This window comes from Leptonotus elevatus, chromosome 5, assembly GCF_054856555.1.
Source record: "Leptonotus elevatus isolate MCC_2025b chromosome 5, RoL_Lele_1.0, whole genome shotgun sequence".
Lineage (NCBI taxonomy): Eukaryota > Metazoa > Chordata > Actinopteri > Syngnathiformes > Syngnathidae > Leptonotus > Leptonotus elevatus.
In genome coordinates this window covers 3357942-3372500 of record NC_141243.1, presented here as the reverse complement: position 1 = coordinate 3372500, position 14559 = coordinate 3357942, and the positions used below count along the sequence as shown (strand labels likewise).

General features: G+C 41.0%; 1 protein-coding gene across 2 annotated transcripts in view; it reads left to right on the top strand.

Moving 5' to 3' along the window:
• Nucleotides 1–7151, top strand: part of npffr2a (neuropeptide FF receptor 2a) — a 32827-nt gene extending 25676 nt beyond the window's left edge. For both annotated transcript variants that reach the window (XM_086076839.1, XM_086076840.1), the window contains one exon: nucleotides 1738–7151. In XM_086076839.1, coding sequence (XP_085932965.1) covers nucleotides 1738–2590 — 853 coding nt within the window. In that variant the 3' untranslated portion in view covers nucleotides 2591–7151. The remainder of the gene's footprint in view (nucleotides 1–1737) is intronic.
• The last annotated feature ends 7408 nt before the right edge of the window (nucleotides 7152–14559 follow it).

Sequence of the window (14559 nt, the reverse complement as noted above, 5' to 3'; positions counted from 1 at the left end):
TGTCGTCCGTGATGGTCTATTGATGAGGATTCGTGGTTTGGCGGCTTCCGTGTACGGGAACTTCTTTTCTTGCGGTGTCTGAAGACGTTACGTTTCAATCACCACATTTGGGCGTAGGATTGGGATGGCACGAACCGGACTTAATTATTCGTACTCCAACATGTTCTCGAATGGTCAAAATGATTCACCTGTCGACAAAATGCCTTCTGCTTTTTGTGCGCGTTCATCATTTTGTCGTGTGCGCCGGAGCATGCGGTCAGCTGTCAAGCAGATTTGGGGCTGGGATTCCCGAATCGCAAACTTCACCTCCCTCCAAAAAATGGCCCACGGGCCGCTCCTAGCCGTTTTATGAAGCCATAATACGTAAATGACATTGGTGGTTTTCAACCAGATGTCCCGGGTTTGACTCCCGGTGTTTTTATAGGCTGCCATTGAAGGAAGACTGACTTTGTTTTTGGGGACGAGTTGCCCTAATGAATCCCAAACGTGACTCATCGCTGTCCCGTATCAACTAGCAGTCAGGAGTACTTATTCTCAACCAGGTGGCCCAGGTTTGACTCCCGGTTTGAGGAGTTCTGGCATCTCTGAAAGCTGCCATTGAAGGGAAGGCACTCACTTTTGATCAGTATATTTGGGTTTTGGGGTGTGTCTCTCTTATCCCAAATGTGACAAGTCACTTTCCAATATGGTCTAGCATATTTGGGTTCCTGGTTTTCACCCAGATGGCCTGGGTTTGTCTCCCGGTATAAGGCTTTCTTTTCAGGGGTCTCTAAATGCTGCCATTGACAGAAGACCCTTATTTTTAATCACCACATTTCAATTTTGGTACGAGTTAGTTGCTCTAATCCCAAACATGACAAGCCACTGCACCGTATCATCTCTTGGTCAGGACTCCTGGTTTTCAGATATCCCAGGTTTGACTCCTGGAGGAGTTCTGGCATCTCTGAAGGCTGCCATTGAAGGAAGACTCTCACTTTTGATCACCGTATTTGGACTTTGGAATGAGTTTGCCTAATCCCAAACGTGCCAAATCACTTTGGGTTCCTGGTTTTCACTTAGATAAGCCTGGGTTCGCCTCCCCGTGTAAGACCTTAATTACTGGCATCACTGGAAGATGCCATTGATGGAAGACGCTGGTTTTAAATGGCCGCATTTGGATTTTGAGATGAGTTGCTCTAATCCTACAGTATCGTCTCACGGTCAGTATTCCTGCTTTCTCGCAGGTGGGCCCCATGTTTGACTCACACTTTGGGAAACGTGATGTTGCCATTGACCAGAGACGGGAAATCAAGGTCCAGAAAGTTTGGCCTTCGCCACAGGTGCTTCTACGCAACTGGCAGTTTAACGAGCTTGTTTGCCAGTTGAGTAGTATGCTGGCAAACAAGCTCCTTTAATTGCCAGTTGAGTACAAGCACCTTTGGCTGAAGCCAAACTGTGGAAGGGTTTTTACTTTCTGGACCCAGAGTTCCCATCTCTCCAAGCTTTCATGTTCCCTTGAGCCACCGAACCCAAAGTCTGGCCTTTACTTTGGGAACGGTGACCATAATCCCCAGCGTTCTGTATGTTCCAGCAGTACGGATTCTTGGTTTGCCCGTTTTTGACTCCTGGTATGGCAGTGTGTATTTTTGAAGGACCTAACGGTAAACGGAAGTCTTCTAAACTTGATGCATTTAATGTTGGTCGATTTCCGCTTTGGACTATGGTCTTCATTCATTTCCTGTCTTCATCCCTTGACAGATTCCGATGCATCGTCTACCCGTTCAAGCAAAAGCTGACCATCTCCACCGCCACCCTTATCATCGTCATTATCTGGGTCCTGGCCATAGCCATCATGTGTCCGTCCGGCGTGATGCTACAGGTGACGCAGGAGCAAAGCATCCAAGTGCTGCTCGGCTACGACAACAAAACCACTCCTTTTTACTGGTGCAGGGAGAACTGGCCCAATCAGGAGATGCGCAAGATTTACACCACCGTGTTGTTTGCTAACATCTACCTGGCGCCGCTGTCGCTCATCGTTGTCATGTACGCCCGCATCGGCATCACGCTCTTCAAGACCGCCATGCCCACGGGCGGCAAGCCGGGCAACGACAACCGCCACAGCGTCTCCAAGAAGAAGCAGCGGGTCATCAAGATGCTCCTGATCGTGGCCCTGCTCTTCATCCTGTCCTGGCTGCCCCTGTGGACCCTCATGATGCTGAGCGACTACGCCCGGCTCACCGAGCAGCAGTACCGCATCGTCAACATCTACGTGTACCCCTTTGCCCATTGGCTGGCGTTTTTCAACAGCAGCGTCAACCCCATCATCTATGGATTCTTCAACGAGAACTTCCGCCGAGGTTTTCAGGTGGTGTTCAAGTTCAGCCTGTGCGCGGCCGACGGACAGCGGAGGAAAACGTACTCGCACCGCTTGCAGCCCAACTCGGTGCTGCCGGCCAATAACGCGCAGACCTCCCTTGAGCCCATCTCGCTCAACAGCCTGGAAAAAAGCAGCTCCAGGCGGATACATCAGGTTGCGGAGCAGGACTTGGTCTTGGAGGACTTGGAGAAGGGGTCCTGCAGTAGCGGCGGCGTAACAGCGGTGTCAATTTGAACCGGCAGCTCCCTGGAGTTGTTGTTTTTTTGTCTGTGGGGTTCCAGTTTTCTTTTTCAGTGCCAATTTCTTCAGGAAGCTACCTCCAAGGAAATGAAGACTAGTTGCCGGGTTTCATTGTGTCCTGCGAACTCATGAAGGTACAATCTGGGTTGTGCCCCCACCCCCACCCCCCCCCCCCCCCCGCACAAAAAAAAACATGTATAAATGTATAAAGACAAACCATGTGCAATGCAGAATTCAGAAGCAGGAATAAGTCGTTAACAAGTCGTTCACTCCGCCAACCTCAAAGCACTTTGCGAGTATGTTTTTTGTGTCTAGGTAGCAACATTGCGTTAAAAACTACTGAAGCAACGTCCACAAGACTTTTCAGTCACTTCAGTGTTTGAATGGAGATGACTCTGGCGTGAAGGCACAAGTCTGACCCAGAATCAAAATGGTACCTTCTGCTAATTGGTAATATCTTAAGATCACCCTCCACCACCTGAAAAAGTAGTTTGTAAATTAAAATGTATCTTTGACGTCTATAGCCGTCAATGGCACTGAATCAGGTAAAAGTTGGTCTGGGTACAGAATTGCGTGGTTTGAATTTCTGCGACTCTGATATGAATGAAAAAGTCCACACGGGGATCAAAATGATACCTTTCGCTCCTTCGTAATCACAATCACAAAATAGCTTGCTAAGCTAACATGTTAGCGTGGATCCACAAATGTGCTTTATGAACGGAAACGTCCACCCCAGAGTCAAAATAGTATTTTTCGGAACAGCCAGGAAAAAGCATGCTAAGCTAACCAATCCAAACAAGCCAACACTAGCTTGTCTTCACTTCTTGGAGTGACTTTGGTGCATTGTTAAGTTCCCAAACCTCCCGAGAGATGTAGTGTGCGCATGACATCTGTCATAACATATTTTCCGCTCCTTTTGGGCCTCCAAAGACACTTTGGTAACCAATTAAGGCTTTGTTTGTTAGCACTGGCAAAGAACAAAAGACTCAGTGCTCCTCTAAAGCCATTCAGATTCACTCTTTTGTCGTCATCGCCCTACAAAGCGGCGTCCAGTATTGAAGAAAATGTTTTATTCGATAGCCACATTCTTTTAATAAGGCATGTATTAAGAGTACTGAATACTTCATAGATTATTTTTTACCTTTAGAGTATTTGTGTGTATTTTAATGGCCTTTTGAAAACAAAGTTTTGGCAACTTGTAAAAAGGAAGGTCATACACACACACACACACACACACACACACACACACACACATATATATATATATATAATTTTAAAATAACATAATATATAATAATTCAGTCATTCAATTAAAATGTTTTTTGTTGTTGTAAAGACTTCTATGATAATAATGGAAAATAAAAGAAAGTATTTAAATAATTCAGTTACTTAAAAATTTTAATTCATAAAAAAAAACTGTAAAAAAAATCTTCTAAAAACTTTAAAAAGATCGGACTGACATATAATGGATGGATGTATGTTTAAAAACTTTATTTTAATATATTTAAAGATGCTTTTAGATGTATTATATTGAGATAGTTATTAAATTAAATTAAAATGTTTTTAATTAAATATGGTAAATGAATCATAAAAAGGTCTCCTCAAAATAGCCAATTATATTTGCAAGTATATAATATACTGTCTTTATTTTTTCAAGAAAAAGAAAAATGTCAAATGCAGTCAGTTCAATTTGACATTATTTAGATGCTACATGGTTTATAATCAGAATTGTGTTGCCATGACAACACCGAATTGTCTACGTTAACGCTGTAATATTCGTGCCCCGGCCTGGACAAACTTGTGTTTTATGAGCGCTACCTTGGGAATCATTACCGGATGCGATGCTTGTACAAACAGCGATGTTTTTAGCATCCAATTAAAACATTAACGATCACTTGAAGGGGAAGCAACATATTCTCTTTAATCTGAAATCCGCATTGGTGCCTCCAATCAGGTGCTGCTGGATTACTCGTTATTTATTCATGAATGAATCATGAGCCTTTCATGATTGTTCCACGTAAATCTCGCATCATCAAGCATTGCTTAGTCTCTCCATAAATTTACGTAATGTATACATGCATTTCCCTAAATACCTTATACATAAGATACACTGTTTACAAAATATATAAATAAAAGCACAATAAGGGGACTGCAAAGGAGGCTACAAGGATAGAATGCTGTTTATACACAGAATGACAAAACATTCAGGTTTATGCCAGAAAGCAAAACAAATAAAAAAATAAAAAAATAATAAATAAATAAATGTCAGGAAAAGCCTACTAGAACATCTGAACTTTTTGAGGGTTAATCAGAGGCACTTTAAATGGTGGCAGGTGTGTGCTGACCTCCATTTAAAATGAGTTTGAATGGGATTTGTTACTTCTCAGCAGTTATAAGAGGGGTGTGCACACTTTTGCAACTACATCATTTCCACTTTATTTTTATTTTGTATTGCTCCCCAATTATATATATATATGAATTGGATGCAGCATGTGGGGAGTAGTCAAGACGTGATGATGTAACTGTAATGAGCATAACGAGTGTAATCCACTTTTTCATTCAGCATCGCGCGAGGCAAGAAGACATGAAAATAACTTCGTCAACTCGGCCCCCTTGGGAAGTTAAAGTTCTCAATTTGTTTATTTATTTTTTTTTCTCAATTTTCTCAATTTTCTGCCTGAGCAATCCTCCGCTGCTCGAACTCATGCGTATCTTCCTGATAAGAAAGACTCAACTGTGTTAGTTTTATGTTCCATCATGTTTGAACACCTGCGCTTTCTAGTAAGGAGAAAATTATAATTAAGAATTTCAATTACCTACACACATATTTCAGTTGGTTTCTTTGCACTAAATGAGTTTTTTTTTTTCATTTTTTTAGCACTACTTTTATGATTGTGGGAATGCTGAAAGCAACACTTGTGTTATTCTGAACAAAAATTCACGCCTTCGGGGAACTTTATTGTCTGATTCCACATTAACGTTAAATATCAACTTTTCGTCATTGAACTTTTTCAAAATCACATTTCCACGCCCACTTTCATACATACAACTTCTCACCATTACTCAGTGGTGCCTTGTCCAGTAACCAGGAGGTCACGGGTTCGAATCCCATTATAATTTCACGTGTCCCCTTTCAGCATCAGATAACACTTTTCAATATGAAGATGCCAGAAGCCATGATTTTGAAAAAAAAAAATAATAATTACCTGCCACCTGGGTTCACACCTCGCTTGGACAACTTTTGAGTACAAATGCAATATTGGCTACTAATCATTGTCAAATAATTTCACTAATAATACTTTGTCATTTTCACATAATTCTTTCTCATCTTTCAATTTGCTTCATAAGAATTCCGTTTTGCGTTTAAGCTTGCATTAGCTTTTAGCATTCGCACGCAATTTCTGCAGAAATTGCACTTTAGTCTCGTTTCTTATTGTTATTGTGTGTGTTTTTTTTTTTTTGTTTTTTTTTAGCTTTATAGAATTGTCAACAAAAGTGACAAAGGTGAGGTTCAAAAAAGCAAAATATGATTAATATGGCATTCATTGTCATAATAATAATAATAATAATAATAAATTGTGCAAATGCTAAACATGCTTACTAGCTAAAATAAATAAAAAATGTATAGAAATTATTTCATAAGCAGTTCAGAAAATGGATAGAAATTATTTCATGTAAAAAAGTTATGTAAATGTTTCACCTAAAACAAAAAAAATTATGAATTCATGTCATTTACATTAACGTAACATGCTTAAAAAAAATAAAAACACTATGACATATTTTTAAGATGGATGTTTCGAATGAAACTTTTTTTTTTTTATTAAATGACTGAATCATTTCTTCCAATCTTTATTTCTTAGATATCATTTTTTTTTTCTTTCAATGAAATGACCTGACCAAAATATTAGGAACAGCTCCATGACGCTGACGTTTTGACGCAGCGCTCCATTTTTGTTGCGCCGCCTGCCACCTGATACGCCGTCGTCATTTTCCTCCTAAACTAAATGAAGTTATTCAAATGGAGAGAAAAAAAAAAAAAAAACGACATGAAATTCCGTTTCTTTTGAATGTAGTGCATTTTTGTGCCTGTGATGCGACGAAATGAAAAACTATAAAAATGTTTTCTGTGTTGTAAAAAGTCTGCACGTGGATGTGTACTGTTGAGTGTGCGTGTGCGTGTGCGTGTGTGTGTGTGTGTGTGTCTATTGAATTACTGTGGTGTATTTTTAGCTGTTTTTCGGGACGCGCTGGTTTTCCCGCAAATTTGTGAAGGGCTACTCATCACATCATCTCTTTGATTATCTCTGGTTGTCCCCTTGACGCTTTTTGTTGGTGTCATTTATATGAGAGTTGGCAAAACTCTAAAGAGTGAGAAAAAAAAAGAAGAAAAAAAACTGCTGTGCCTCCAGATATAAAGAATCTTTCGAACGTTCTGTTTTTTGTTCCTATTTTTCACAACCGGAACGTAAGGATCAAAGCACTTACACAAAAGATCGATTTCCTTCAGATATTGTTTCAAAATGGGTGGAAATCTGTGTTAGTGAGCACTTCTCCTTTGCCGAGCTCTTTGGCCAGACGTAAAAGTGCAGTTTTACCATATTGTATAGCATACAGCAAAACGATGGATTGATTTGGATTTTCGGCAAAGGAGAAGTGCTCACTAATACAGATTTAGAGATATTTGTAAAAAAAAAAAAAAAAAAGTAGTGCTTTTGTGTACACAGAAAGAGTCTTAAATATTTGAATTTAGCTCAGGGATAATGGGCGCAAAAATAAATGTGTTTTTTTTTTTTTTTTGCTCGCTATAGAATCAAAACAAACCAGCTCAATAAAGTAACTTTCAATTTTATTCAATTTTTTGACATTTTTGAAGGGATCTTAAAAAGATTTTATTATAACGATGACTTGAATGTCTTATCTATTAAAATTCTATATCAAAGTGTGGTCAACATGTACGTCTTTTATTAGCTTTCTGACCTGCAAGTCTTAAAATAAAAAGCAAATAAGAACATTTGGGGTTCGAGTGAATAGCAGCAAACAAACAGTCAAAAACAATACAAGAATCTGATCCAAGGTTTTTGATAACGAAGGCAAAAAAACAAGATGAAGATGACGATACAAAAAAGCGGTTATGATAGCACAAATGCTGGTGAAAATTAAATATAAAAATCAGCCAAGAACTTTTTGCACCAACGGCAAACAATTCAAATCAAATTACGTTCAGTGTTGAGTTACCATGGTAACGCAATTGGTTAACATCGGTTAAGAACTTTTGTAGTTTTGTTGATAATAAAGGAAAAAAAAGACACAATCGCAATATAAAGTATGTTTACTGTGATTTTTTTTGTTGCAATAACAGAAACAGGCAAAATCCCAATGTGTGGTAATCGTTAAATGTTTAAAACTTTTCCGGTTTCCATTTTAATACAAAAAAAAAAAATAGCAAAATCCTCATCCTCAACTTTTTGTGACAATACAAAAAATTGGCATAGTCAAACTATGCAGCAATTATCAACAACTTTTTGAGTTAAAAAGATGAAAAATAAATGGAAAAATTACATTTACTTGTGTTATGAAGACAACAAAAAAACTGGCAATATATTGTAATCATTAACTTTTTGAGCAACTGTGATAATTTGAATTTGACGAAGTCACTACACGGCAGTCGGCAACTTTTTTTTATCAATCATAAAACAAAAAAAATGCCAGAATTGCAGTATATGATTATTGTTAACATCTTGAGTTAAAATGATATTTGAAAAAAAATTGGAAGAAATATCAAAATATATGACAATCCTCAACAAGATCAATAGAAAAAAACTTGCAAAATCAAAATTCATCATCATGGTTAAAAACGATCTGAGTTACGATGAGGAAGGAAAAACACATTAAATGATCATTGTTCTTAATTTGTTTGCGTTTTTGATACGAAAAACGGGTTAAATTACGTTATGATAATCGATAACTGGTAACTTTTTAAAGTACAATGTTATTGCAAATTTTTTTTTTTTTAATTAAAACCTGGTGAAATCGTAAACGGATTTTAGAGTTTGGATGAGGATAGAAAAAAAAAGGAGGATAGAAAAAAAAAGGCAAATCATAATAACTGCTGACCGCCATCGTATACAAACGTCAACAGTCGTACGTTACATTCGTAATAAGTCACAAAAGAGTCGTGTCGAGAAGTTCTTGTCTTTTCCATTCGACTCCCGATTTGATTCAAATTTCACTCTCGTCACTCACATTTCCTTTCCCCGATCGTTTGCGCATTTGCGTGTACAATCAAATGTGTATGAAAAGCGTGCGTGTGGATTTCATGCGGTCTCGCTTCTGCCTGCCAAAGGTTGCCTCCCGCCTCGCACCCGTCGGCCGGGATCGGACGATTCTGTCGATGTAAACACGACTGAATGATGTTCAGCTCATTTTTGTCTCGTGTGTTTGCTGCTGATTCGGTTCTGAACTCCTTCACAATAAACTTCTGAACCTGCTTTCCGTTTCAGTTATTGACTCAAACAGAACAGTTTCACAGAACGTCTTCCGCCGGGAGACCCACGAAATAGTCTCAAGAACCCAATTGCTCGAATTGACACAGGAAGTCAGCCATTTTGTTTTAAAAGACAATTTTAGCTCTGTTGTCAAGAATGAAAAAAAGACATTTAGACCCGGAAGCCACTTTCACGTAAAAACATTTGGTGGGCATGTCTATCATGAGTAGACCCACAAAAAAGTCTCAAGAATCCATGCTCGAATTGACACAGGAAGTCAGCCATTTTGTTTTAAAACACACGTTTAGTTCAAGAATTTAAAAAAACATTCAGACCCGGAAGCCACTTTCGCGTAAAAACATTTGGTGGGCATGTCTATCATGAGTAGACCCACAAAAAAGTCTCAAAAATCCATGCTCAAAGTGAAACAGGAAGTCAGCCATTTTCTTTTAAAAGACAATTTTAGAGCTCTGTTGTAAAGAATAAAAAAAAAAACATTCAGACCCAAAAGCCACTTTCGCGTAAAAACAGTTGGTGGGCATGTCTATCATGAGTAGACCCACAAAAAAGTCTCAAAAATCCATGCTCAAAGTGACACAGGAAGTCAGCCATTTTCTTTTAAAAGACAATTTTAGAGCTCTGTTGTAAAGAATAAAAAAAAAAAACATTCAGACCCAAAAGCCACTTTCGCGTAAAAACAGTTGGTGGGCATGTCTATCATGAGTAGACCCACAAAAAAGTCTCAAAAATCCATGCTCAAAGTGAAACAGGAAGTCAGCCATTTTCTTTTAAAAGACAATTTTAGAGCTCTGTTGTAAAGAATAAAAAAAAAAACATTCAGACCCAAAAGCCACTTTCGCGTAAAAACAGTTGGTGGGCATGTCTATCATGAGTAGACCCACAAAAAAGTCTCAAAAATCCATGCTCAAAGTGACACAGGAAGTCAGCCATTTTGTTTTAAAAGACAATTTTAGAGCTCTGTTGTAAAGAATAAAAAAAAAAAACATTCAGACCCAAAAGCCACTTTCGCGTAAAAACAGTTGGTGGGCATGTCTATCATGAGTAGACCCACAAAAAAGTCTCAAGAATCCATGCACGAATTGACACAGGAAGTCAGCCATTTTGTTTTAAAACACAATTTTAGCTCTGTTGTTCGAAGCGGCCATTTTGGCTCACTAGCATCTTCCATAATTTTCAAAAGTATTCAGCCCCCAAAGCAAGTTTCACTTTCAAACATGGGTTTTGGTTGGCACGTCTATCATGAGCAGTCCCGCAAATAGTCTCAAGAACACATGTCCGAAAAGGCACAGAAAGTCCACCATTTTGGTTTGAAGCGGCCATTGTGGCTCAGCAACAGTCAGGCGTTTTGGTTGGCACGTCGATCATGAGTCGACACAGGATGTCTTTTATTTTAGTTTGCGGCGGCCATTTTAGGGACAATGTGGCCATTTCCAAAGGTTCTTGAAAGAGAAGAGATGAATTGATCAGTACACACCTTAGAAGTATATACACAGATTGTTGTTGATGAATATCGTAACGTTGAATAGAAAGAATTCAATTGGAAGCAGACCGGTAGAAGACAAACAGACAGAAATGTCCAAATTGACAGTTCCGGCACACAGCTGCGACGTTGTGATGCAAATTGACGCAGCCGCCCAAAAGACAGCTTGTTGTTGAGTCAGCCTGTTTTCATCATTTCGATTTTGTCTCCCCTTGACGTCATCCCCGAAAAGGAGCCGAAAAGCGTTCCGTCAAAAGCGCCACCACGATATTCACAAGTGTCGATTTCCTCGGGCGGTCGTCAAAAAGCTTTGGAATTTGGAGCCTCTTGTCGCCACCAGCTGGATTTGCTGGTGACGCTGCCGGGAAGCGTTTATGCGCTTTTATTGAAAAGGATCATGAGACATGCAAGTGTGTGTGTGTGTGAGTCACGCTGCTAAATTACCAAGGGTTAGGGTTTAGGGTTTAGGTTTTAGGGGTTAAGGGTTAAGGGTTAGGGGGTTAGGGGTTTAGGGGTTTAGGGGTTTAGGGGGTTAAGGGTTTAAGGGTTAGGGTTAGGGGTTAAGGGTTAAGGGTTAGGGGTTAAGGGTTTAGGGGTTAAGGGTTAAGGGTTTAGGGTTATGGGTTAGGGGTTAGGGGTTAGGGGTTAGGGTTTAGGGGTTAGGGGTTAAGGGTTAGGGTTAAGGGTTAGGGGGTTAAGGGTTAAGGGTTTAGGGTTTAGGGGTTATGGGTTAGGGGTTAGGGTTAAGGGTTAAGGGTTAGGGTTTAGGGGTTAAGGATTAGGGTTAAGGGTTAAGGGTTAGGGTTTAGGGGTTAGGGTTAGGGGTTAGGGGTTAGGGTTTAGGGTTAAGGGTTAGGGTTAGGGTTAAGGGTTAAGGGTTAGGGTTAGGAATGAGGGATTGAGCCCTTCCTCGACCAGGATAGGGGAATTGATCCCCCTTTTTTTTTATATCTCTCAGATTCCTTTTTATGGTAATTGATGTATAATAATGTTTTTAATCTTTTATTTAATAGATAGGAGTTGAGATTGTAATCACTATCTACAAATATATTTTATTGTAGATGTTATGTATAATTGAATTTTAATCTTTTATTTATTCAATAGGAGTGGCCTTTGTTATATATGTAATCACTATCTATTAATATAAAACAATATATTGTTTGGGGGCTGCCGGTTGGTCGGGGTGGGGTCGGGGGGGCGGCTATGTTGGGGTGGGGGGGTTGCGGGGTGTGGGTGCTGGGGGTGGGGGTGTCTGGGGGATTGGGGACTTGGGAGCGGCTGGGGCTGGGTTGGGGTGGATGGCGGGGGTGGATGGGGGGCGGGGGGTCGTGGGGGGTGCGGGGGTTGGGGGCCGGTGGGGTGCCTGGCGGGCCTGCGGTGCCCCGTCCTGCTGCGTTGGGTCGGGGGCGCGGGCCGTGTTGGGGCGGGGGGCGCTCCTGCTCCTGGGTTTGCTCTCCGGCCGGTGGCCCTGGTGGGGCCCGGGGGTCGTCCTTTGGCGCTGCCGCGGCCTGGGGGGCCCTGAGGTGTTGCGCTTGCTCTGTTCCGGCGGGGGTCGACGGCTCCCCTCTTTGGTGGAGATTTTCATGCATGCCAGATCCACCACACCAGCATCTACCGAAACTCAGACACAATCTGTTTCCTCCTCAGGTTATTGAATCGGTGGAGGCTGGTGTCTGTGGTTCTCACTCGGCTTCGTCTGTCCTTCCTTCCTTCCCTCAGTCTCTCCTTCGGTCCCTTGAGGTCTCCCTGATTTTTAATTTTTTTTGGGATTTGTTGGAATTTAGATGTTTCTTGGGTTGGGGAAGAATTCTGGTGGGTGGCCCGGTGGGTGGTGTCTGGTCGGTGCTGGATTTCACCTACCTTGGTTTTCTTTGGTCCCCTCGGGTCCCCTCGGGTCTCCTGACGGCGGTGTTCGGTTTCGGTGAACGGTATGGGATTTTTTCTAATAGGTTTTTGGTGAGCTAACAAATACACGCATGCATGCACGCACATACACATACTCACCCACATACAAAAAAAAAAATTATATATATATATATATATATATATATTTATATATATATATGTATATATATATATTTATATATATATATGTATATATATATATATATATATATATGTATATATATATATATATATATACGTATGTATATATATATATATATGTATATATATGTATTAAAAAAAAAAAAAGAGCAATGATGATGACATTTCCGAATGAACAATACTGAGCTCTTTATAAAAAATAAAAAAATAAAATAAAAGAGAAAAAAAAAAAACAATAAAAAAAATATAAAAAAATTATATAAAACAATAAAACAAAAACAATCCTAATGAGTATAATTAAATGCATGTGTGCCTTGACAACGTTTCGGCTCTAAAGAGCCTTCTTCAGGTCTAGCACACTACAATTGTTCAATGAATTGTCTGAGATGTTGCCTCTTCGAAAACCAAATCCAAACTGAGCTTCCTCTAACAGTGAATTGCCTTTATATACTGCAACCACCATGCGCAAATAAGTTATCTTAACTTGTTTTATTAATGTATTTATGCTTTTTATGGTTTTGTGGGTTAGGGTTGGGGTTAAGGGGTTGGGGTTAGGGGTTTGGGGTTAGGGGGTTAGGGGTTAGGGGTTAGGGGTTTAGGTTTAGGGTTAGGGTTAGGGTTAGGGTTAGGGTTAGGGTTGGGGTTAGGGTTGGGGTTGGGGTTGGGGTTAGGGGGTTAGGGTTAGGGTTAGGGTTAGGGTTAGGGTTAGGGTTAGGGTTAGGGTTAGGGTTAGGGTTAGGGTTAGGGTTAGGGTTAGGGTTAGGGTTAGGGTTAGGGTTAGGGTTAGGGTTAGGGTTAGGGTTAGGGTTAGGGTTAGGGTTAGGGTTAGGGTTAGGGTTAGGGTTAGGGTTAGGGTTAGGGTTAGGGTTAGGGTTAGGGTTAGGGTTAGGGTTAGGGTTAGGGTTAGGGTTAGGGTTAGGGTTAGGGTTAGGGTTAGGGTTAGGGTTAGGGTTAGGGTTAGGGTTAGGGTTAGGGTTAGGGTTAGGGTTAGGGTTAGGGTTAGGGTTAGGGTTAGGGTTAGGGTTAGGGTTAGGGTTAGGGTTAGGGTTAGGGTTAGGGTTAGGGTTAGGGTTAGGGTTAGGGTTAGGGTTAGGGTTAGGGTTAGGGTTAGGGTTAGGGTTAGGGTTAGGGTTAGGGTTAGGGTTAGGGTTAGGGTTAGGGTTAGGGTTAGGGTTAGGGTTAGGGTTAGGGTTAGGGTTAGGGTTAGGGTTAGGGTTAGGGTTAGGGTTAGGGTTAGGGTTAGGGTTAGGGTTAGGGTTAGGGTTAGGGTTAGGGTTAGGGTTAGGGTTAGGGTTAGGGTTAGGGTTAGGGTTAGGGTTAGGGTTAGGGTTAGGGTTAGGGTTAGGGTTAGGGTTAGGGTTAGGGTTAGGGTTAGGGTTAGGGTTAGGGTTAGGGTTAGGGTTAGGGTTAGGGTTAGGGTTAGGGTTAGGGTTAGGGTTAGGGTTAGGGTTAGGGTTAGGGTTAGGGTTAGGGTTAGGGTTAGGGTTAGGGTTAGGGTTAGGGTTAGGGTTAGGGTTAGGGTTAGGGTTAGGGTTAGGGTTAGGGTTAGGGTTAGGGTTAGGGTTAGGGTTAGGGTTAGGGTTAGGGTTAGGGTTAGGGTTAGGGTTAGGGTTAGGGTTAGGGTTAGGGTTAGGGTTAGGGTTAGGGTTAGGGTTAGGGTTAGGGTTAGGGTTAGGGTTAGGGTTAGGGTTAGGGTTAGGGTTAGGGTTAGGGTTAGGGTTAGGGTTAGGGTTAGGGTTAGGGTTAGGGTTAGGGTTAGGGTTAGGGTTAGGGTTAGGGTTAGGGTTAGGGTTAGGGTTAGGGTTAGGGTTAGGGTTAGGGTTAGGGTTAGGGTTAGGGTTAGGGTTAGGGTTAGGGTTAGGGTTAGGGTTAGGGTTAGGGTTAGGGTTAGGGTTAGGGTTAGGGTTAGGGTTAGGGTTAGGGTTAGGGTT